General features: G+C 41.6%; 1 protein-coding gene across 11 annotated transcripts in view; it reads right to left on the bottom strand.

Annotated features, from left to right (window-relative positions):
* Positions 1 to 103: 103 nt before the first annotated feature.
* The window catches only part of LOC131927224 (septin-7), a 61,040-nt gene continuing 42,578 nt past the window's right edge, over positions 104 to 18,565 (bottom strand). For 10 of the 11 annotated variants that reach the window (XM_059282979.1, XM_059282980.1, XM_059282969.1 and 7 more), the window contains 5 exons: positions 16,581 to 16,700; positions 15,322 to 15,457; positions 6,147 to 6,292; positions 4,731 to 4,770; positions 104 to 1,564 (listed from right to left, as the gene is read on the bottom strand). In XM_059282979.1, coding sequence (XP_059138962.1) covers positions 1,562 to 1,564; positions 4,731 to 4,770; positions 6,147 to 6,292; positions 15,322 to 15,457; positions 16,581 to 16,700 — 445 coding nt within the window. In that variant the 3' untranslated portion in view covers positions 104 to 1,561. The remainder of the gene's footprint in view (positions 1,565 to 4,730; positions 4,771 to 6,146; positions 6,293 to 15,321; positions 15,458 to 16,580; positions 16,701 to 18,565) is intronic. The other variant, XM_059282973.1, reaches the window with a different exon arrangement.

Here is an 18,565-nt window from a genome sequence, read left to right as displayed (position 1 = left end):
CTAATATAAAAAGCACTTAAAAACTTGTGATATACTTTTTTGATTTGAAAACTATATAAAAACACTTTTTAAAGTTGAAATAAAATTTAAAAAATACCTGATGTAGTTTTACCATTTGAAAACAAATTTTATTTTCAATTAAAATGAGCGCTGATCAAAAGCTGTGTAATAGAAGTTAAAAAACGCAGTTGTTACAAAGTTTAAAAAAAAAGGTTAACATAAGAACACAAAGTGAAATTGATGTTTGAATGTGATCAGATGTTCAGACCTCAACTAATGACAAGGAATACATCATGTGCAAAGATCCTTTCTCACAATTTTATTCTTCAAATTTTTCAAACTATTAAAAGGTTTAAAAATATAAAAATACATGAAGCAGATTTTTTCTTACATTTGATAAATGACTAACTTAAGTATTTGCGCCTTGAAAACTTGTTTTGACCAGTGAATAAGGTGTAAGACTTGCAGTTTAATTTGTTAGAGCTGACAAAATAAAATTCCAATAGACTTCATCAGCCTTGAAAAATATTTTGATAATATGTTAGAGGTCAAACATGCATCTACTAGAAACAAAAAAAAATAGTTTATAATAAATTACATAAAGTTTATACATGTAATGAAGAAATAACAAAAATATAGCGTTCAGCATTTTTTCCTTTATCATATTTTAAACACTGATTAGTGACTACTCAACTAGATGTTTTATTAGGAAAAAAAAATCTATGGCTATGAGAGCTGATTTTATTTAACAACATTTAAAAATTTCCCGTAACATGATTCGATGACTCAGAAAATTGCTGATCCATAGCAGCTTGTAATTGGAAACATTTATTTTCACCAATATTAAATTTTCCCAAATCTCTCATTTAAATTTTTTTATTTAGAATCCAAGTATGTTTTAAAGCTTCAGCTGATTTTAAAATTGTAATATAAAAAAACACAAATCAAACAAAAAAGAACATATTGCATGATTCTTTTATTAAGTGACAAATCAAATGTCAGCTGCCTTAAGCAACATTTGGGTTAGGTGCACATTATTTTCTACATGTTAGATCAAAAAGGTAAAAAAAAAATGCCACAGGCATAACTTTGGGTCTCCACTGAGGAGATTCTAGCAAAGAAGAAGCAACTTATAAATATTCTTACATGACATGCAAAAAACATCAAATTGTTGACATTAACTGGTTAGCCAGTGGTAATCAAACATCAATATGACTGGGCTAACGCAAGTAGGCAAAACGTCAGATATGAAAACATGCAAACAGCACAAGCAGAAAAAAAATGTTTAGACTGATCAGCTAATTAGATGCTGAGCAGACATGAACACATGAGTTGGTCTAGTCCTGATGGACCAAGTCTTTTAGGAGTACAGTACAACATGGGATTACAATACAACAACTGAGGCACTCAATACTTGTGGACAGCATTTAAGTGCACATCATTTTTGTTCAATCTCTTGCCATGTGCAGATAACTGTTGATGAATCTATTGCAGAACAAATTTGTCTCTTCAAAGATGCAAGAGGAGGGCTCATCTCTAGAACAAACCTTTCTTGGCCTTTTTACTGTTTAAAAAAAAATAAAATAGCTAAAGCAGAATTTTAAAAAGTACACACAGCACTTCTATATTTGTTATTACATTGGAGCTGCTAACAGTAAACCCTCATATTGCTAACACAAAAGTGTTGAAATAAATGAATTGCGTGTGTGTGTAAGATGTCTTGTGTCAACCCAGCTCTGATGGGTACTGTGAAAAGTAAAGGTGGCTGGGCATAGTGCTGATCACACAGGTGGCTGGGCATAGTGCTGATCACATGATCCCTTTATTTGTCCTGGGTAAAAACAACTGCCACAAACTTTTCTATAACAAGAATATTTTATTCATCTTATTGTGATTTTAAGTGAATAGTATATAGATGGTTGAATACATTTCATAGATAACCTCTTTGAATATAAGCTATAACTGGATCTATCTTCATCATATTTTTAAAAGTTAGAATTTAAAAAATTTTAAAAGTAGAATTTAAAAATAAAATAACCCGAAAAAATAAAAGTTATTTAAAATTATTAACAAAAACCAATTATTAGTACAAAAATAAAACTGAACAAATTCAAATGGAACCTCAAATGCCTACTAAAGAATTTTTCAGAGAATTGAGAGCCCCTAACCAACCCAGGGGACTGTATAGAGCCCCTAACTAACCCAGGGGACTGTATAGAGCCCCTAACCCAGGGGACTGTATAGAGCCCCTAACCCAGGGGACTGTATAGAGCCCCTAACCCAGGGGACTGTATAGAGCCCCTAACCAACCCAGGGGACTGTATAGAGCCCCTAACCCAGGGGACTGTATAGAGCCCCTAACCCAGGGGACTGTAAAGAGCACCTAACCAACCCATGGATGGGACTGTATAGAGCCCCTAACCCAGGGGACTGTATAGAGCCCCTAACCCAGGGGACTGTATAGAGTCCCTAACCAACCCAGGGGACTGTATAGAGCCCCTAACCAACCCAGGGGACTGTATGGAGCCCCTAACCCAGGGGACTGTATAGAGCCCCTAACCAACCCAGGGGACTGTATAGAGCCCCTAACCCAGGGGACTGTATAGAGCCCCTAACCCAGGGGACTGTATAGAGCCCCTAACCCAGGGGACTGTATAGAGCCCCTAACCCAGGGGACTGTATAGAGCCCCTAACCAACCCAGGGGACTGTATAGAGCCCCTAACCAACCCAGGGGACTGTATATAGCCCCTAACTAACCCAGGGGACTGTATAGAGCCCCTAACCCAGGGGACTGTATAGAGCCCCTAACTAACCCAGGGGACTGTATATAGCCCCTAACCAACCCAGGGGACTGTATAGAGCCCCTAACCAACCCAGGGGACTGTATAGAGCCCCTAACCCAGGGGACTGTATAGAGCCCCTAACCCAGGGGACTGTATAGAGCCCCTAACTAACCCAGGGGACTGTATGGAGCCCCTAACCCAGGGGACTGTATAGAGCCCCTAACCCAGGGGACTGTATAGAGCCCCTAACCCAGGGGACTGTATAGAGCCCCTAACCCAGGGGACTGTATAGAGCCCCTAACCAACCCAGGGGACTGTATGGAGCCCCTAACCCAGGGGACTGTATAGAGCCCCTAACCAACCCAGGGGACTGTATGGAGCCCCTAACCCAGGGGACTGTATAGAGCCCCTAACCAACCCAGGGGACTGTATGGAGCCCCTAACCCAGGGGACTGTATAGAGCCCCTAACCCAGGGGACTGTATGGAGCCCCTAACCCAGGGGACTGTATAGAGCCCCTAACCCAGGGGACTGTATAGAGCCCCTAACCCAGGGGACTGTATAGAGCCCCTAACCAACCCAGGGGACTGTATAGAGCCCCTAACCAACCCAGGGGACTGTATAGAGCCCCTAACCAACCCAGGGGACTGTATAGAGCCCCTAACCCAGGGGACTGTATAGAGCCCCTAACTAACCCAGGGGACTGTATAGAGCCCCTAACCCAGGGGACTGTATAGAGCCCCTAACCCAGGGGACTGTATAGAGCCCCTAACCCAGGGGACTGTATAGAGCCCCTAACCAACCCAGGGGACTGTATAGAGCCCCTAACCAACCCAGGGGACTGTATGGAGCCCCTAACTAACCCAGGGGACTGTATAGAGCCCCTAACCAACCCAGGGGACTGTATAGAGCCCCTAACCAACCCAGGGGACTGTATGGAGCCCCTAACCCAGGGGACTGTATAGAGCCCCTAACCCAGGGGACTGTATAGAGCCCCTAACCCAGGGGACTGTATGGAGCCCCTAACCAACCCAGGGGACTATATAGAGCCCCTAACCCAGGGGACTGTATAGAGCCCCTAACCCAGGGGACTGTATAGAGCCCCTAACCAAGGGGACTGTATAAAGCCCCTAACCAACCCAGGGGACTGTATGGAGCCCCTAACCCAGGGGACTGTATAGAGCCCCTAACCCAGGGGACTGTATGGAGCCCCTAACTAACCCAGGGGACTGTATAGAGCCCCTAACCAACCCAGGGGACTGTATAGAGCCCCTAACCAACCCAGGGGACTGTATGGAGCCCCTAACCCAGGGGACTGTATAGAGCCCCTAACCCAGGGGACTGTATAGAGCCCCTAACCCAGGGGACTGTATGGAGCCCCTAACCAACCCAGGGGACTATATAGAGCCCCTAACCCAGGGGACTGTATAGAGCCCCTAACCCAGGGGACTGTATAGAGCCCCTAACCCAGGGGACTGTATAAAGCCCCTAACCAACCCAGGGGACTGTATGGAGCCCCTAACCCAGGGGACTGTATAGAGCCCCTAACCCAGGGGACTGTATAGAGCCCCTAACCCAGGGGACTGTATGGAGCCCCTAACTAACCCAGGGGACTGTATAGAGCCCCTAACCAACCCAGGGGACTGTATAGAGCCCTTAACCAACCCAGGGGACTGTACAGAGCCCCTAACCCAGGGGACTGTATAGAGCCCCTAACGAACCCATGGATGGGACTGTACAGAGCCCCTTACAAACACAGCATTAAAATAGTTAAAAAAATAAAATACAAAAGCTGATACACCCATGTTATTATCTAGAGCCAAATGTTGAGAAATGGATATGTGACTGTCAATTAACAGATATGTGACTGTCAATAAACAGATGTGTTACTGTTTACTTATGGATGTGTGAACAAGCACAGGTGTATCAACATAGAACTAATAATACCTTGAGTGACATCCACTTCTTGGCCCTGGATGTAGGGGAGCTGGCACAACATCCAAATTGGTTAACATTCAGGGGTAATATGGGTCACAGGTTAAGTGTCAGAGGTCATATGGGTCACATGTTAAGTGTCAGGGGTCATATGGGTCACAGGTTAAGTGTCAGGGGTCATATGGGTCACAGGTTAAGTGTCAGGGGTCATATGGGTCACATGTTATGCAGGGATGTGACAAGACCTTGAAAAATAGGACATTAGTTTGGAATGGGACTTATATTTGTTTTTACCTTGGTTAAAGAAGTCTCACACCTTTATTGTTGTACTAATTAATTTAATATTTTATATAGCTAATATTTTAAATAAAATAACAGTCCAGTCAACTGCAATTTAATGTTACCAGTGTGAACGACTTTTAAAAGTTTACAATTTGATTGACAATTTATTATAACATTAAGCTAATTTAAATTGTAATGATCTATTTGTACTCTTGTTTTCAATTTTAAATTATGTCTAATATCCTTAAGGTAAACATGATAAAAAAAGTAAGTCTTCAATAGTAAAGAGCCAAGATCTAGACTAATAGTTCTAGTTCATGTCATGGATTAGCTGAAATTAGAAAGGGTCTAATACTTATCTTAAAAAGTGTTTTAGAATTAAGACATGCAAAACTAAAATAACCATTGTAAAACTTGTTATCATATTTTTTCTCACACAAATGAGACATGTCATAACATGAACATTGCTATTTGAGACTGACTGTGACATCCCTTTTATATATCCTCCAAACCTAAAAAAACAAACACGTACGTGGGGTCATGGTGAGATCACATAACTGAAGGCAGAGAGACTGTAGAGTGGGTAGTTTTTAAAAACAGAGGGTGAGTTAAAATACCGCAAAGGCGTTGGCGTGGTCGATGGTTGCTAAACCCGAAAAGTCTCGAGTACCTTCAGAACTAACGTAATTGTCTAATTGAAAAGAAATGCATGTATTTGATTGTCCGTTTGAATGGAGTGACAAAAAAAAATGAACAATAGATCTGGAATTGTTAGACTAAGCATAATACTCTATTTAAATAGGAAAGCATGTAATGCCCATGTTGGCTGTTTCCGTAGAGGTCACTGGTTTTTTCCTGAATTTTTAAAATGTCATAAAAAGCAGCAAAAAGCTAAAATAAAAATAGCAGAATATGTTAAGAGAAAATAAAGTTAACTCAAAAACAGAAAAAAGTAGATTTTCAATTTTTTTTTGAAAAGTCACATCCCTGTTCATGGTTCATATGTTAAGTGTCAGGTCAAATAATCAACACCGTAATAACAATTTCTATGACAAGAACCTGAATAGTATCTCCACTACAATTTTTTTTAAAATTTATTTCTCTGGGTGAACACCAGGTCTGACAGATAGACAACAATTTACTCACTCTTTTTGGTTCTCTAGAGAGCGTCGCCTCTCCCCCCATTGCTCCTCCCATGATGCTTTCTCCTTCTCAAATTCTTTCCATTTATCATCAAGTTCTTTCTGCTGCTGTTCAAGACTTTTTTTCATTTGTTCAGAGCGTTTTTGTAGCTAGAAAAAAGTAAAAAAATAGTGGGAACAAGTTTAGTGACATCCTAATATATAAAAGCCTATGTGCGCACTTCTCTCTCTCTCTCTCCGCAAAATATTTATCAAGACATACGCTATGAAATATATACAATTTTATCGGTCATACTAATTCAAATTACTTTTAAAAAAACAACAACATAATAACTATTTTATAAAATATTAGGATATTGGTAGTCTTTGTTTATTTAAATGTGCCGGATTATTAGCTATTTAGTTATTTCTTTGTTTTGTCACTAATATCTCAACGTGTAGTGTAGCATTTTGATCAATAACTATTTTATAACTTATTATTTCCAAATGTTACCGACTCTATTTGCTTGTAGTGCCAAATGTTACCGATTTCACTGCTGACAGCGCCAAATGTTACCGAGTGTATTTACTCGTGCTACCTTTGACCAGCACACAACATCGACCACAACATAGATACTCGGAAATGCAGGTTTACATTGATCTCTTTATTACATGAATCAATAGAAAGGCTCCACATAACAATGCACCAATGTTCCACAAGAATACAATGAACCAACTGACCCCCACTGTCCTCACTAGTCCTCACATAACAGAATGCACGTGTCCATAATTCCTATCCTCACATAACACAATACGTCTACCCCGTTCAGTAACCAACTTGATACTCCTCCAACACGTCTCTACAGTTCGGCTTCCACTTCTCAACTCTCGCCTTCCTATATATCCCTTGTATTCGTAATCGTATTCGTAATCTATTCTAATCGTTGCATCAGAATATTAATTGCGCAGCTCTGTCGTACAGTCCGATTATTAGACCACCTGCACTATTACGTCAGACTGTGACTGCGCAGCGGCTTTGTCGTATTGCTTCCCAAAATACGCTGTGGCTTATCAGTCCAACACCTGTTGCATCAGACTGTAATACGTTCTTACAATAGTATGGTAACTACCCTAGTTACATCCACCCCCGCCTTTTTTTTGTGTGTTTTCAACCACAAACAACGCTTGGCAGGTGCACTCCTTCAATGTCAAGCGCAACACCGTAAAAAAAAATTTATTGTTCCACTCACTGTCAATGTCGTCACATTCGTATAAGATTGACAGTTATCCCTATTTCACATATCAAATGTGTCTACATCATATTCCTCAGACACAAAGCAGTTCTAGAATTCACATCCACCTCCGCCTTTTTTCGTTTGGTGTCTTCACCAGTTCAATTTTATAGCTTTTGAACAGTCTGTTCTCATCCCAGCGCGACCATGAAAGAATTGATGGTTGCTGACGAAAAATTTCGTATTCTTTCTGTTTCTCAAACTTCTCCGCGGACCACTTATCTGCTGTTCTACTGTCTCTCTGCTTCTGGGAGGACCGGGATCCTCATTGTTGCCGTTATCCTCCACTTGTGTATCGCTGTTGTGCTGTTGATGGTGACATGGTTCCGGGATGGGTATGAGAATTTCCGTTGTAGTTTCCGGTTCCCTAATTGTCTTAGGTTTCTTTGTGTGTAAATGCTCTTCTTGACTATGCCAATATTTCTTTAATTGAGCAATATTCGCCCACCGATCCGGTTTGGTGTGATTGGTGGGTCTTATTTTAAAGGGGCAACCTGCTACTTTAGGCATCTCCACGACTTGCCATATCTCCTGTCCCCAGAGGTCGTGGATTTTGTTTCTGCCTAATGGGTGGCTACGCAGTTTGTCGTTTAGTTGGAGTGGCGGGTCTTTTGTCTGTACCCGCGGTTCTCTTCGCCGTGCTTCATGTTCTAGTCTTCCTTGTACCACCCTGTACATTTCTCTTATTCGTCTCATATGTTCATTCACATATTCCAGTGCGGTGTATGAGCCAGTCATACTTTCCTTTTTTCCTAGGAACAAGTCCAGAGGGAGTCGAGCCTCCCGTCCGAACAGTAACATGTGTGGTGAAAAGCCGGTTGTGGCATGGGGGGTGCAGTTGTATAGATATACCAACTCTGGGAGAAAATCAGGCCAACGTTTTTTCTGTTCAGGTTCTAGAGTACGCAGCAAATCATGCATGCTGCGGTTGAACCGCTCGCACTGTCCGTTTCCTTTAGGATTATATGTGGTTGTTCTAGATTTGTTGATCCCGTAGTGGCTGCACAGTTGGTTAATTACTTCTGACTCGAAGGCCCTTCCTTGGTCAGAGTGTAATTGTCTTGGTATGCCATATTTGATGAACCAATGTTCTATTAAGACCTTTGCCACTGTTTTGGCCGTCTGATCTCGTGTGGGCACCGCCACAGTCCATTTGGTGAATACATCAGTCACTACCAACACATGTTCCGTCCCATCCGATGATTGCTCCAACGACGTAAAGTCCATAGCCACAATCTCTAGTGGTTTTGTCGCTAATAGGTGTCCCGATGGCTGTCTCATTTTGACAACTGGCATTTTCGCATGCTGACACCTCACACAAGCCTCACAATGGCGTTTGACCTCCATCTCCATATTGGGCCAGAAGCACCGCCGTCGTAATATTTTGTGCGTCCTGTCCTGACCCTGGTGTCCCGCCCTGTCATGTGCCAACTTTAGCACTTCTTCTCGTAACTGTCCAGGCACCACCACCTGGTGTATTGTCCCGTCTATTTGGTCATGAATTCTCCGCATGAGAACACCATCCTTTATACTGAGACGGTCCCACTGACTCAGTATTTTCTTTGTTTCCCGACCAAACTGTTCTCTTTCCCTTCTTCTTGGGAATTTTTGTTCCTGGACGTATTTCAACAGCGGCTGTAACCCACTATTCGTTCTCTGGGCATCTCTTATCTCTTTGTGATTAAGGCAATTAAAATCACCGATGTCCATATGTCGGGGCTCTGTGGATGTGTGCTCCACCCCGGTCTGCCCGTTTTGCATCACTTGCACCCCGTGAGGGATATCTGTTGACGCTCTGACCTCACATATTCCTGTCAGTGTTTCTTCCTCATCGCCCGGTCTCTCGTAAGGATTCCTTGATAAAGCGTCCGCATTGCCATTGGACCGCCCCGGGCGATATTTTATCTCTAGGTCAAAGAGTGCCAATTCTGCTGCCCATCGCTGTTCGATGGATCCCAACTTTGCTGTCTGTAGGTGACTCAGGGGGTTATTGTCAGTGTATACCACACATTTAGCACCTAATAGATAGTCCCTGAATTTTTCAGTCACAGCCCATTTCAATGTCAAAAGTTCTAGTTTCATGGCGCTGTAATTTGTCATGTTCTTCTCTGATTCCTTCAGAGCTCGACTGGCATACGCAATAACCCTGAAACCTTGCTCTTGTTGTTGTGATAGTACAGCTCCCAGACCTTTAGAGCTGGCGTCAATTTCTAGCCGAAATGGTTTGTCAAAGTCTGCGTATCCTAATATCGGCGCCTCTGTCAAAGCCTTTTTCAGTAGCTTAAACGAGTTCAGGCATTCCTCAGTCCATAATTCACCTATCAGTTGTGTTTTGCCTTTCTTTTTCTCCTTACTGTGTTTCTTTGTCATTTTGTTTACCAAGTCATGCAACGGTGCGGCAATTTTTGCAAAACCAGGTACAAATTTTCTATAATAGGAAGCAAAGCCCAAGAATGATCTGACCTCTACTGTGGTTGTTGGCTGTTTCCATTCTTTAACAGCTGCAATTTTATCTGGGTCAGTGGCGATGCCATCCGACGAAATCACATAACCCAAAAAACGTACCGATTTCAGACCGAAGCCGCATTTGTCTGGGTTCAGCTTTACTCCTATCTCTCTAAGACGGAGAAACACTTGTTCTAATCTTTCTAGATGGTCCTCCCAAGTTTTTGAGTAAACTAGTATATCATCCAAGTACACCAACATTATTTGAAATAGAAAGTCACTCATAGCACTTTGCATTACTCGCTGGAATGTAGCAGGCGCATTATTTAGACCAAACGGCATACGGGTTTACTCGTACAGTCCTAGTGGAGAAATAAATGCAGTCTTATGTTGATCGTTGGGGTGCATGGCCACTTGGTGGTAGCCACTAGCCAAATCCAAGGTAGAAAAAAATCTTGCTCCCCCCAACGCATCAAGACATTCATCAATACGAGGCAAGGGGAATGCATCCCTTCTTGTGATATTGTTCAATTTCCGGTAATCACAACACAGTCTTATCTCCCCTGACTTCTTTTTTACCACTACTATCGGTGCCGCATACAGGCTTGTGCTGGTTGTAATAATTCCCTTTTTTAGTAGATCGTTCAGGTGTGCTTTCACCGCAGAGTAGTGACTTGGTGGTAATCTTCGATAAGGTTGCGCCACAGGCTTGTCTTGTAGTAAGGGTATCTGGTGTTTTATTACTTCCGTGTACCCCAAATCACCCTCGTACGAGGCAAATATATCCCTGTACTTATTCAGTAATTCATTTAATTTTGGGTCCTCAGTTTCCGGGAATGTATATGATCGGCCATCCTCTTTCTTCACCTCGGCCGTCACATTGACCGACCTAATTGTTACTTCATTACTGCTGGTATTGATCAGTTCGATGCACTGTGCCGACCTTTGTACCTCGACGTTCTGTGGTACTCCTATCAGAGTGTTAGGCGGTATAAAAATTTCCTCATCCAATACATTTGCCACTAACCCTAGAACCAGTCCATTTTCTGCTGATGTGTATGTCCGCAGTAACATGACGCCTGCCCTCAGTGCGGCGCCACATGGTTCTATCATCACATCACCATTCACGCTTCTCTCACCAATTTGTAATGTGATTGCCTTGACCGTGTTTGCCGGGACTGATGTCCTTCCTCTGGTCTTGGCAAACCTGGCCAACTTGGATCCCCGACCTGGTGTGGTCGATCCGACAATATTTGTAAGAAATTCTGGCAACTGGCCAAGGATATTCATTCCCAACAGGCAAGGTATATTTGACACATTTGTCTCTAGGTTGTGTTTCGTAACGAACACCCCAACCTGCTTCAACCTATGTCCCGCCACCACGACATCCGCCAGAAAATAACCACAGTATGGAATGGTTAATCCATTAGCTGCCGTTAGGCGCATGCATGTGTCAGACCTCAACCTATGGTCTTTTCCTTTCATCCATTTGGTGTAAAATTGTTCCGTAATTGTCGTCACCTGGGAGCCTGTATCCACAATTGCCTTCACCGCGATGTCCCCGATCGTAATCATCATTTCGGGACAGACTCCCATCATTTTGTTTCTTAGGCCATAACCTCGCCCCTCTGTAGCCTGACCCTGCCTTACAGAGTGCCATCGTTTCCCCGAACAGTACCGTGCCATATGTCCGGGTTGTGAGCAGGACAGGCAGATTGGTCGACCGTCAGCTGTCCACTGGAGTGATGGACCAGCAGGTCGCGGCTGTCCAACCCGTCTATGTTTTGTCCCGTTTTTGCCCTGATTCTCTGCTGTTGACCTGCTTTCTAACCTCTCCAATCGTTGGTCAACCTTATCCAGGTGGGCCAACAGTTGAGCCATCATGGTTTCCATCGTGCCGGTCCCTGTGGGTGGGGATTGTTTCTGTTCCGGCACAGAGACTTTGTCTACCTAACAGTTCGATTGGTCCTCATCCTCGGACCTGCGGATCGCTGAGTTCCTGACCTGAAGGAAGGTCAACTGTGGGTCTTTGTAGACCTCTTCTTTCAAATATCTCCTTAAGATAGGGGTTGCTAGCCCCTCGATGAAATGGTCCCTCAGCAGGCGCACATCAATGTCGGGTGTTTTGCCCTTTACCGCATCAAAGGCCCTGTTCATTCGGTGTGAATATTCCATCACACTCTCCGCCTTTCTCTGCTTTAAGCCTACGAAACCCGATAGCAGTTGCGATCCCGACCGTCTCTCCCCAAAGGTCTCCTCAATTAGATCTAGCACCTTATCTGGATCTGTTTGGATGGTTTTATCGTGGCATTTGACCTCTGCCCTAACCGTCTCTCCTATACTGCCCATCAACAATCTTAATCTTTCCTCTGGTGCCATGTATCTCGAGGCCCAGGCAGCTTTGACCTCTTCACTGAACCTGTTGGTTAAGGTTGGATCACCGTCCCCGTAAAATTTGTTGATGTGGGACTCTCTGGGCAGGACCACAACATGGGTCTGCTTCTCGTCCAGAGTAGACATTCTAATTTTAATTCTTTGAGTAAAAAAAAAAGACCTTTCCTACCGTGTATGTAAGAATACTTTTCCCTGTTCCTGAATGTCCGAATTCACACACACGAAACAGTTATTAACTAGGTTGACTAAAGGTGCCCTAGCGGCTGGTCTAGTTGAATTCTTCTGCTCGACAACGCCAAATGTTACCGAGTCTATTTGCTTGTAGTGCCAAATGTTACCGATTTCACTGCTGACAGCGCCAAATGTTACCGAGTGTATTTACTCGTGCTACCTTTGACCAGCACACAACATCGACCACAATATAGATACTCGGAAATGCAGGTTTACATTGATCTCTTTATTACATGAATCAATAGAAAGGCTCCACATAACAATGCACCAATGTTCCACAAGAATACAATGAACCAGCTGACCCCCACTGTCCTCACTAGTCCTCACATAACAGAATGCACGTGTCCATAATTCCTATCCTCACATAACACAATACGTCTACCCCGTTCAGTAACCAACTTGATACTCCTCCAACACGTCTCTACAGTTCGGCTTCCACTTCTCAACTCTCGCCTTCCTATATATCCCTTGTATTCGTAATCGTATTCGTAATCTATTCTAATCGTTGCATCAGAATATTAATTGCGCAGCTCTGTCGTACAGTCCGATTATTAGACCACCTGCACTATTACGTCAGACTGTGACTGCGCAGCGGCTTTGTCGTATTGCTTCCCAAAATACGCTGTGGCTTATCAGTCCAACACCTGTTGCATCAGACTGTAATACGTTCTTACAATAGTATGGTAACTACCCTAGTTACACAAATATGTATTACATTAAAAATATATAGGCCCTTATTCACGTGTAACGGGTACCGAAGGCTAGTCAGAAATATTGGGCACAAATTATGAATGATATCTCAGTGTATTGCAAGGATATGAGAATTTGTGTGCTGACTGGGTGACGAGGTGCGTAAGGACGTGCATTTGGATCTGGTTGCTGGGGGAAGTAATTTAGGACAGTCTTCGTCCTGTTGTGTTAGGGTGTGGAGGTATTCATCTGTCGTGAATGTAGTTGTCTTCGTTTAAGTTGTGAAAGTCATTGTCCGTGTCTATTGAGCTAGTGCACAATAAACCATGGAATGAACCAATGCAATCCTGTTGAGTCATTTGTATCAAATCATAAAAACCAGGCTATAGTGTAGGGTCGATCGCGTTGTGCGTGAAAACTGCCAATGACAAAATGGCCGTAACATAAGAGTCCTGTCAAATGGACCCCATCAAAAGGGTCAGCGACTAATGGACCCTGTCATATAGGCTCCCGTTATATAGGCTCCTAACAAATGGGCTCCAGTCAAAAAAGCTCCCATCATGTAGGCTCCCAACATATAGGCTCCAGTCAATTTGGCTCTCGACAAAATGGCCCCTGTCATTACGACTCCCAACAAAGAGGCTCCAGCAGGGCTGCCGACTGTGACCTACTGAGGTCTTTTTTATTTATTTATATTATTTAGTCTCCTGAGTTATGTGATTGACCTTGGGAGAGTTGTTAGTTCACCGGTTCACATCGGTCAACTGAACTCCGTCACGTCATGTGATTGGATTGTTTAATCCCTAGCAGATCCTCGACCAATGATCTTGCGACCGTGAGGATCCTTAACAAATCCTCAACCAATAGTCGTATGATTTTTGAGTGATCTCCCCTAATACTGAGTTGTATTTAATCTCAGATTTTCATGTCTTGGGCAGCCAGATTGACCTTTGGACTAGGAGAGATATGTGCCGTATGTTAGGTGCGCCATTTTCAGTGGTGTAGTTTGTGGCATGTTTTATCACCTTTGTAAAGGTATTGTGTGACTATTTGTAGTATTAATGATATTTTGTTTTGGTGTATAATTGCACCCTTTGTCACATCGGTGATAGGTTGACCTTTTTTTGGTTTTCTATTGTTGTAGAGACAATGTCTCTTATTAAGATTTGTGGTATTTATAATGCCATTCAGTTGTGTCAAGTAATGTTCTTTAATGGTGTTTAATATACTAATCCACAGCTGTGATATAGTGATTTTCTTTAACTGTAAGTTGGAGTGTTGAGTTTATTTATTGTACTCTTAAAGTCTGTACATTTTGTACAAACCCAGTGTCGTAGTCTTGTACACTTATTAAAAGGGTATTGACAGTTTTAAGTCGTGTTGAGTCTCTTCAATTTGTCGTGTTTTACCCCTAGACATCAATAACGAGCTCACGTCAAGTTGTTGGGATTTCATTAGTGTGACTTCTGTCAGTGCCATCCCGAACGAACCCGGGGTGTCCGCTCCCTCCGCGGCTGTCGGAGAGCGGTCATTACACTACCCCCACATTTTTTTTCAGTAACAGGAGTATAGATTTTCTGTAATAATTGGATACTGTCCTCAACTTTCAGTATTTGTTCACATACAATGTAAATAAGACCAATTTCATTCAGGCATTTAAAATAGGTTATAGTTGTAGTGGAGGTAGGACAAAATGACTACTTTTAGGCCAATAGTGGTCATATGATTCATTTGTCTCGAGCCAATATGTTGGGAGTCATTTTGTCGGGGACCAAAATGTTGGGAGCCCCTTTATCGTTATCGTGAGCCCTTATGTTGAGAGCCAATATTTCTGGAGACAATTTGTCCTGAGCCCATTCGTCAGGAGCCTATATGTCGCGGGTCAAATTGATGGGAGCCCATTTGATGGGAGCCAATATGTCAGGGCACTCTTACCTTGTTCGTTTTGACGGGTGTAATATTGATAGGGCTGTTTTGACGGAGCAACGGTCGACCCTGTGCTATTTTTTCGCTTTGTAACAGTGACATTTGAAATATCAGAAACAATTTTGGAGACTTAAGAAACATTGGGGAAAAAGTTAATGTAAAATGTTTCGTTAAGCTTGAAAAATGAAGATTTAATTAAAAAGTAAATTCTTAGCTACTTACATCTGCTTCAGAATCTTTGAGTTTCTGCCGCTTTTCCTTTACTTTCATTTCAAAGACTTGCTCCATTTCAGCCTCCATTTTTTTCATCTTTGCGTTATGTTCAGCTCTCTCCTCAGCCATCTGACTTAATGGATCTCTGGAGAAAATCAAAGCCTTTTTATCTAACAATATAGCCAAATTAGAGCAAAAAATTGAGATAAAGATTACCAGTATTAGAGTGGGGTTATACTACTTTAGATAACAGGTCCAGTGAAAAATTATTTTTAACCCTTTGTGTCCCATAATGTTTTGATGCACCAGAGTTATGTAAAGATTTTATTTAGTTTTGTGACGACTTCGTTTCATACTTAATGAAAGAATGTGGCTTTTGCCAGACATGAATTGGTTTTGTTGTTCAGACACTTTTTAAAATTTGGCAATCTTTTTTGGCCATTAAGTTTCCAAAGATCAAGATCTCTATTAAAACATGAACTGATGACAGGTCTAGTGGTGCAGGATCTTCTCCCTCCTTTACAAAAGGGAGACAACTCAATTTCTTGTACATGGCATCCATTGCTTACACTGGTACACAACACAGCTGGGTGAACCCTGGGACATCCTACACACTCTGGGATCTTGGGTTGTCAGTGCTCTGATACTAGGCTGGGTTGTCTCAGGGGATCTTGGGTTGTCAGTGTTCTGATACTAGGCTGGGTTTTCAGTGCTCTGATACTAGGCTGGGTTGTCAGTGCTCTGATACTAGGCTGGGTTGTCAGTGCTCTGATACTAGGCTGGGTTGTCAGTGCTCTGATACTAGGCTGGGTTGTCAGTGCTCTGATACTAGGCTGGGTTGTCAGTGCTCTGATACTAGGCTGGGTTGTCAGTGCTCTGATACTAGGCTGGGTTGTCAGTGCTCTGATACTAGGCCGGGTTGTAGTAGTGGTGGTGGGTCACTGTTCTATGGCCATTACCACGAGATGTGTTTGCAGTTTGCATGCTTGATTTTTTAAAACTTATACCAATAAAAACCTTATTTATACTTGATTACTAGTCCTTTTTACTTTGGTTGAAACGTTTTCTTCAAATTTGTTTAAAAGCTTTTTTCATTGCAAATTTTTAAAAGGCCCTAATGCACTGGAACTACCCACAGTATATTTATTTACCCGCAGACAAATGTTTCTTGTTATTACCTGACAGTACAAAAATGAAACTAGTTTTTATGCCATGAATGTTAACAGTTAAAGCTATATTTTATAGAATAGTGCCAAAGAATGTCTTACTTAGTGAGTGACCCTGGCTTGACCTTATTTCCCTCAGCTGTAGATGGTGCCAGCTTATTGTATCGGAAGTTTTCATAGTGGACATTGTTGGTAACATCTTTCAGATCTTGCATGTGAGTCCTGTGGAGAGAAATGTATTTCAGGACTTTTTAAAGAAAATCTTCAAATTTTACCTCCCAAATTGTACAAATCCTGAAACTAAATATAAAATTTTAAAAACTTAAATGTAAGGTAATTTAAATTTTCTTTTAAAATCCAGGATATTTTCCCCAGTACTTTACACCTTTTGATTCATATAACAGGGCAGCCAGACATCTTCCCAAAAGACAGTTGCCCGACTGCAACAAACGGCAAAAAAAAATAATTGTAATACGCTTTTACTGTCATTTTAGAGGCTCGTATATTATTTAAGTGTCAACACATTTCTAAGCCGGCCCTGTCATGCGTTGCTGCGATCTCAGAAGAAATTGAGAGCCCAAGCAGATTCACTTTAAATTGGTTTTAATATAAATTTTTATTGATATTTGGCAGACAAAAGTATTCTCATGGACGTCCGCCTCATTGCTTCATACCCTCAAATTGGAAGATCAGTCAGTAATGAAAAGTTATAATATTGTTGAAAACTTATAGAAATAGCAAATAAATAAAAGAATGCTTTATAAAGCAGGTAACTTTTGAATGGACAAATCTAGGGTTAGTATCTCTAGTATCTGCTTTAGTATCTCTAGTATCTGCTTTCTTGCCAGGTTAGCTTTGAAGACAACTATTTCCTGTACTTGTTGAAAAATATTTTCTCCACTTACATAATAATTGAATGTGCTTTTCTTTGTCTTTATTTTTATCATCTTAAAATATAATATATTTTATACACTCAGTGTAATGATCATATTTTTCTCAACAAAAGCACGTATCCTTAAGGTCTACACATATTGCTAATGATTCTGAGCTCAGCGTCATAAAGTGTGGCAGACAAATGGAGAGAAGTGCACATATGGGTTTTAGATACCAGGATCATATGGAGGTTTGTATGTGTTGTGTCAACATAATTCTAAACCTAGTGCACATATGGGTTTTAGATACCAGGATCATATGGAGGTTTGTATGTGTTGTGTCAACATAATTCTAAACCTAGTGCGCATATGGGTTTTAGATACTAGGATCATATGGAGGTTTGTATGTGTTGTGTCAACATAATTCTAAACCTAGTGCGAATATGGGTTTTAGATACCAGGATCATATGGAGGTTTGTATGTGTTGTGTCAACATAATTCTAAACCTAGTGCGCATATGGGTTTTAGATACTAGGATCATATGGAGGTTTGTATGTGTTGTGTCAACATAATTCTAAACCTAGTGCGAATATGGGTTTTAGATACCAGGATCATATGGAGGTTTGTATGTGTTGTGTCAACATAATTCTAAACCTAGTGCGCATATGGGTTTTAGATACCAGGATCATATGGAGGTTTGTATGTGTTGTGTCAACATAATTCTAAACCTAGTGCGCATATGGGTTTTAGATACCAGGATCATATGGAGGTTTGTATGTGTTGTGTCAACATAATTCTAAACCTAGTGCGCATATGGGTTTTAGATACTAGGATCATATGGAGGTTTGTATGTGTTGTGTCAACATAATTCTAAACCTAGTGCGAATATGGGTTTTAGATACCAGGATCATATGGAGGTTTGTATGTGTTGTATCAACATAATTCTAAACCTAGTGCACATATGGGTTTTAGATACCAGGATCATATGGAGGTTTGTATGTGTTGTGTCAACATAATTCTAAACCTAGTGCGCATATGGGTTTTAGATACCAGGATCATATGGAGGTTTGTATGTGTTGTGTCAACATAATTCTAAACCTAGTGCGCATATGGGTTTTAGATACCAGGATCATATGGAGGTTTGTATGTGTTGTGTCAACATAATTCTAAACCTAGTGCACATATGGGTTTTAGATACCAGGATCATATGGAGGT

The sequence above is a fragment of the Physella acuta genome, unplaced genomic scaffold (assembly GCF_028476545.2).
Source record: "Physella acuta isolate Inbredline_101_S28 unplaced genomic scaffold, ASM2847654v3 ptg001384l, whole genome shotgun sequence".
Classification (NCBI taxonomy): Eukaryota; Metazoa; Mollusca; class Gastropoda; family Physidae; genus Physella; species Physella acuta.
This window is presented reverse-complemented; position numbering and strand designations above follow the sequence as displayed.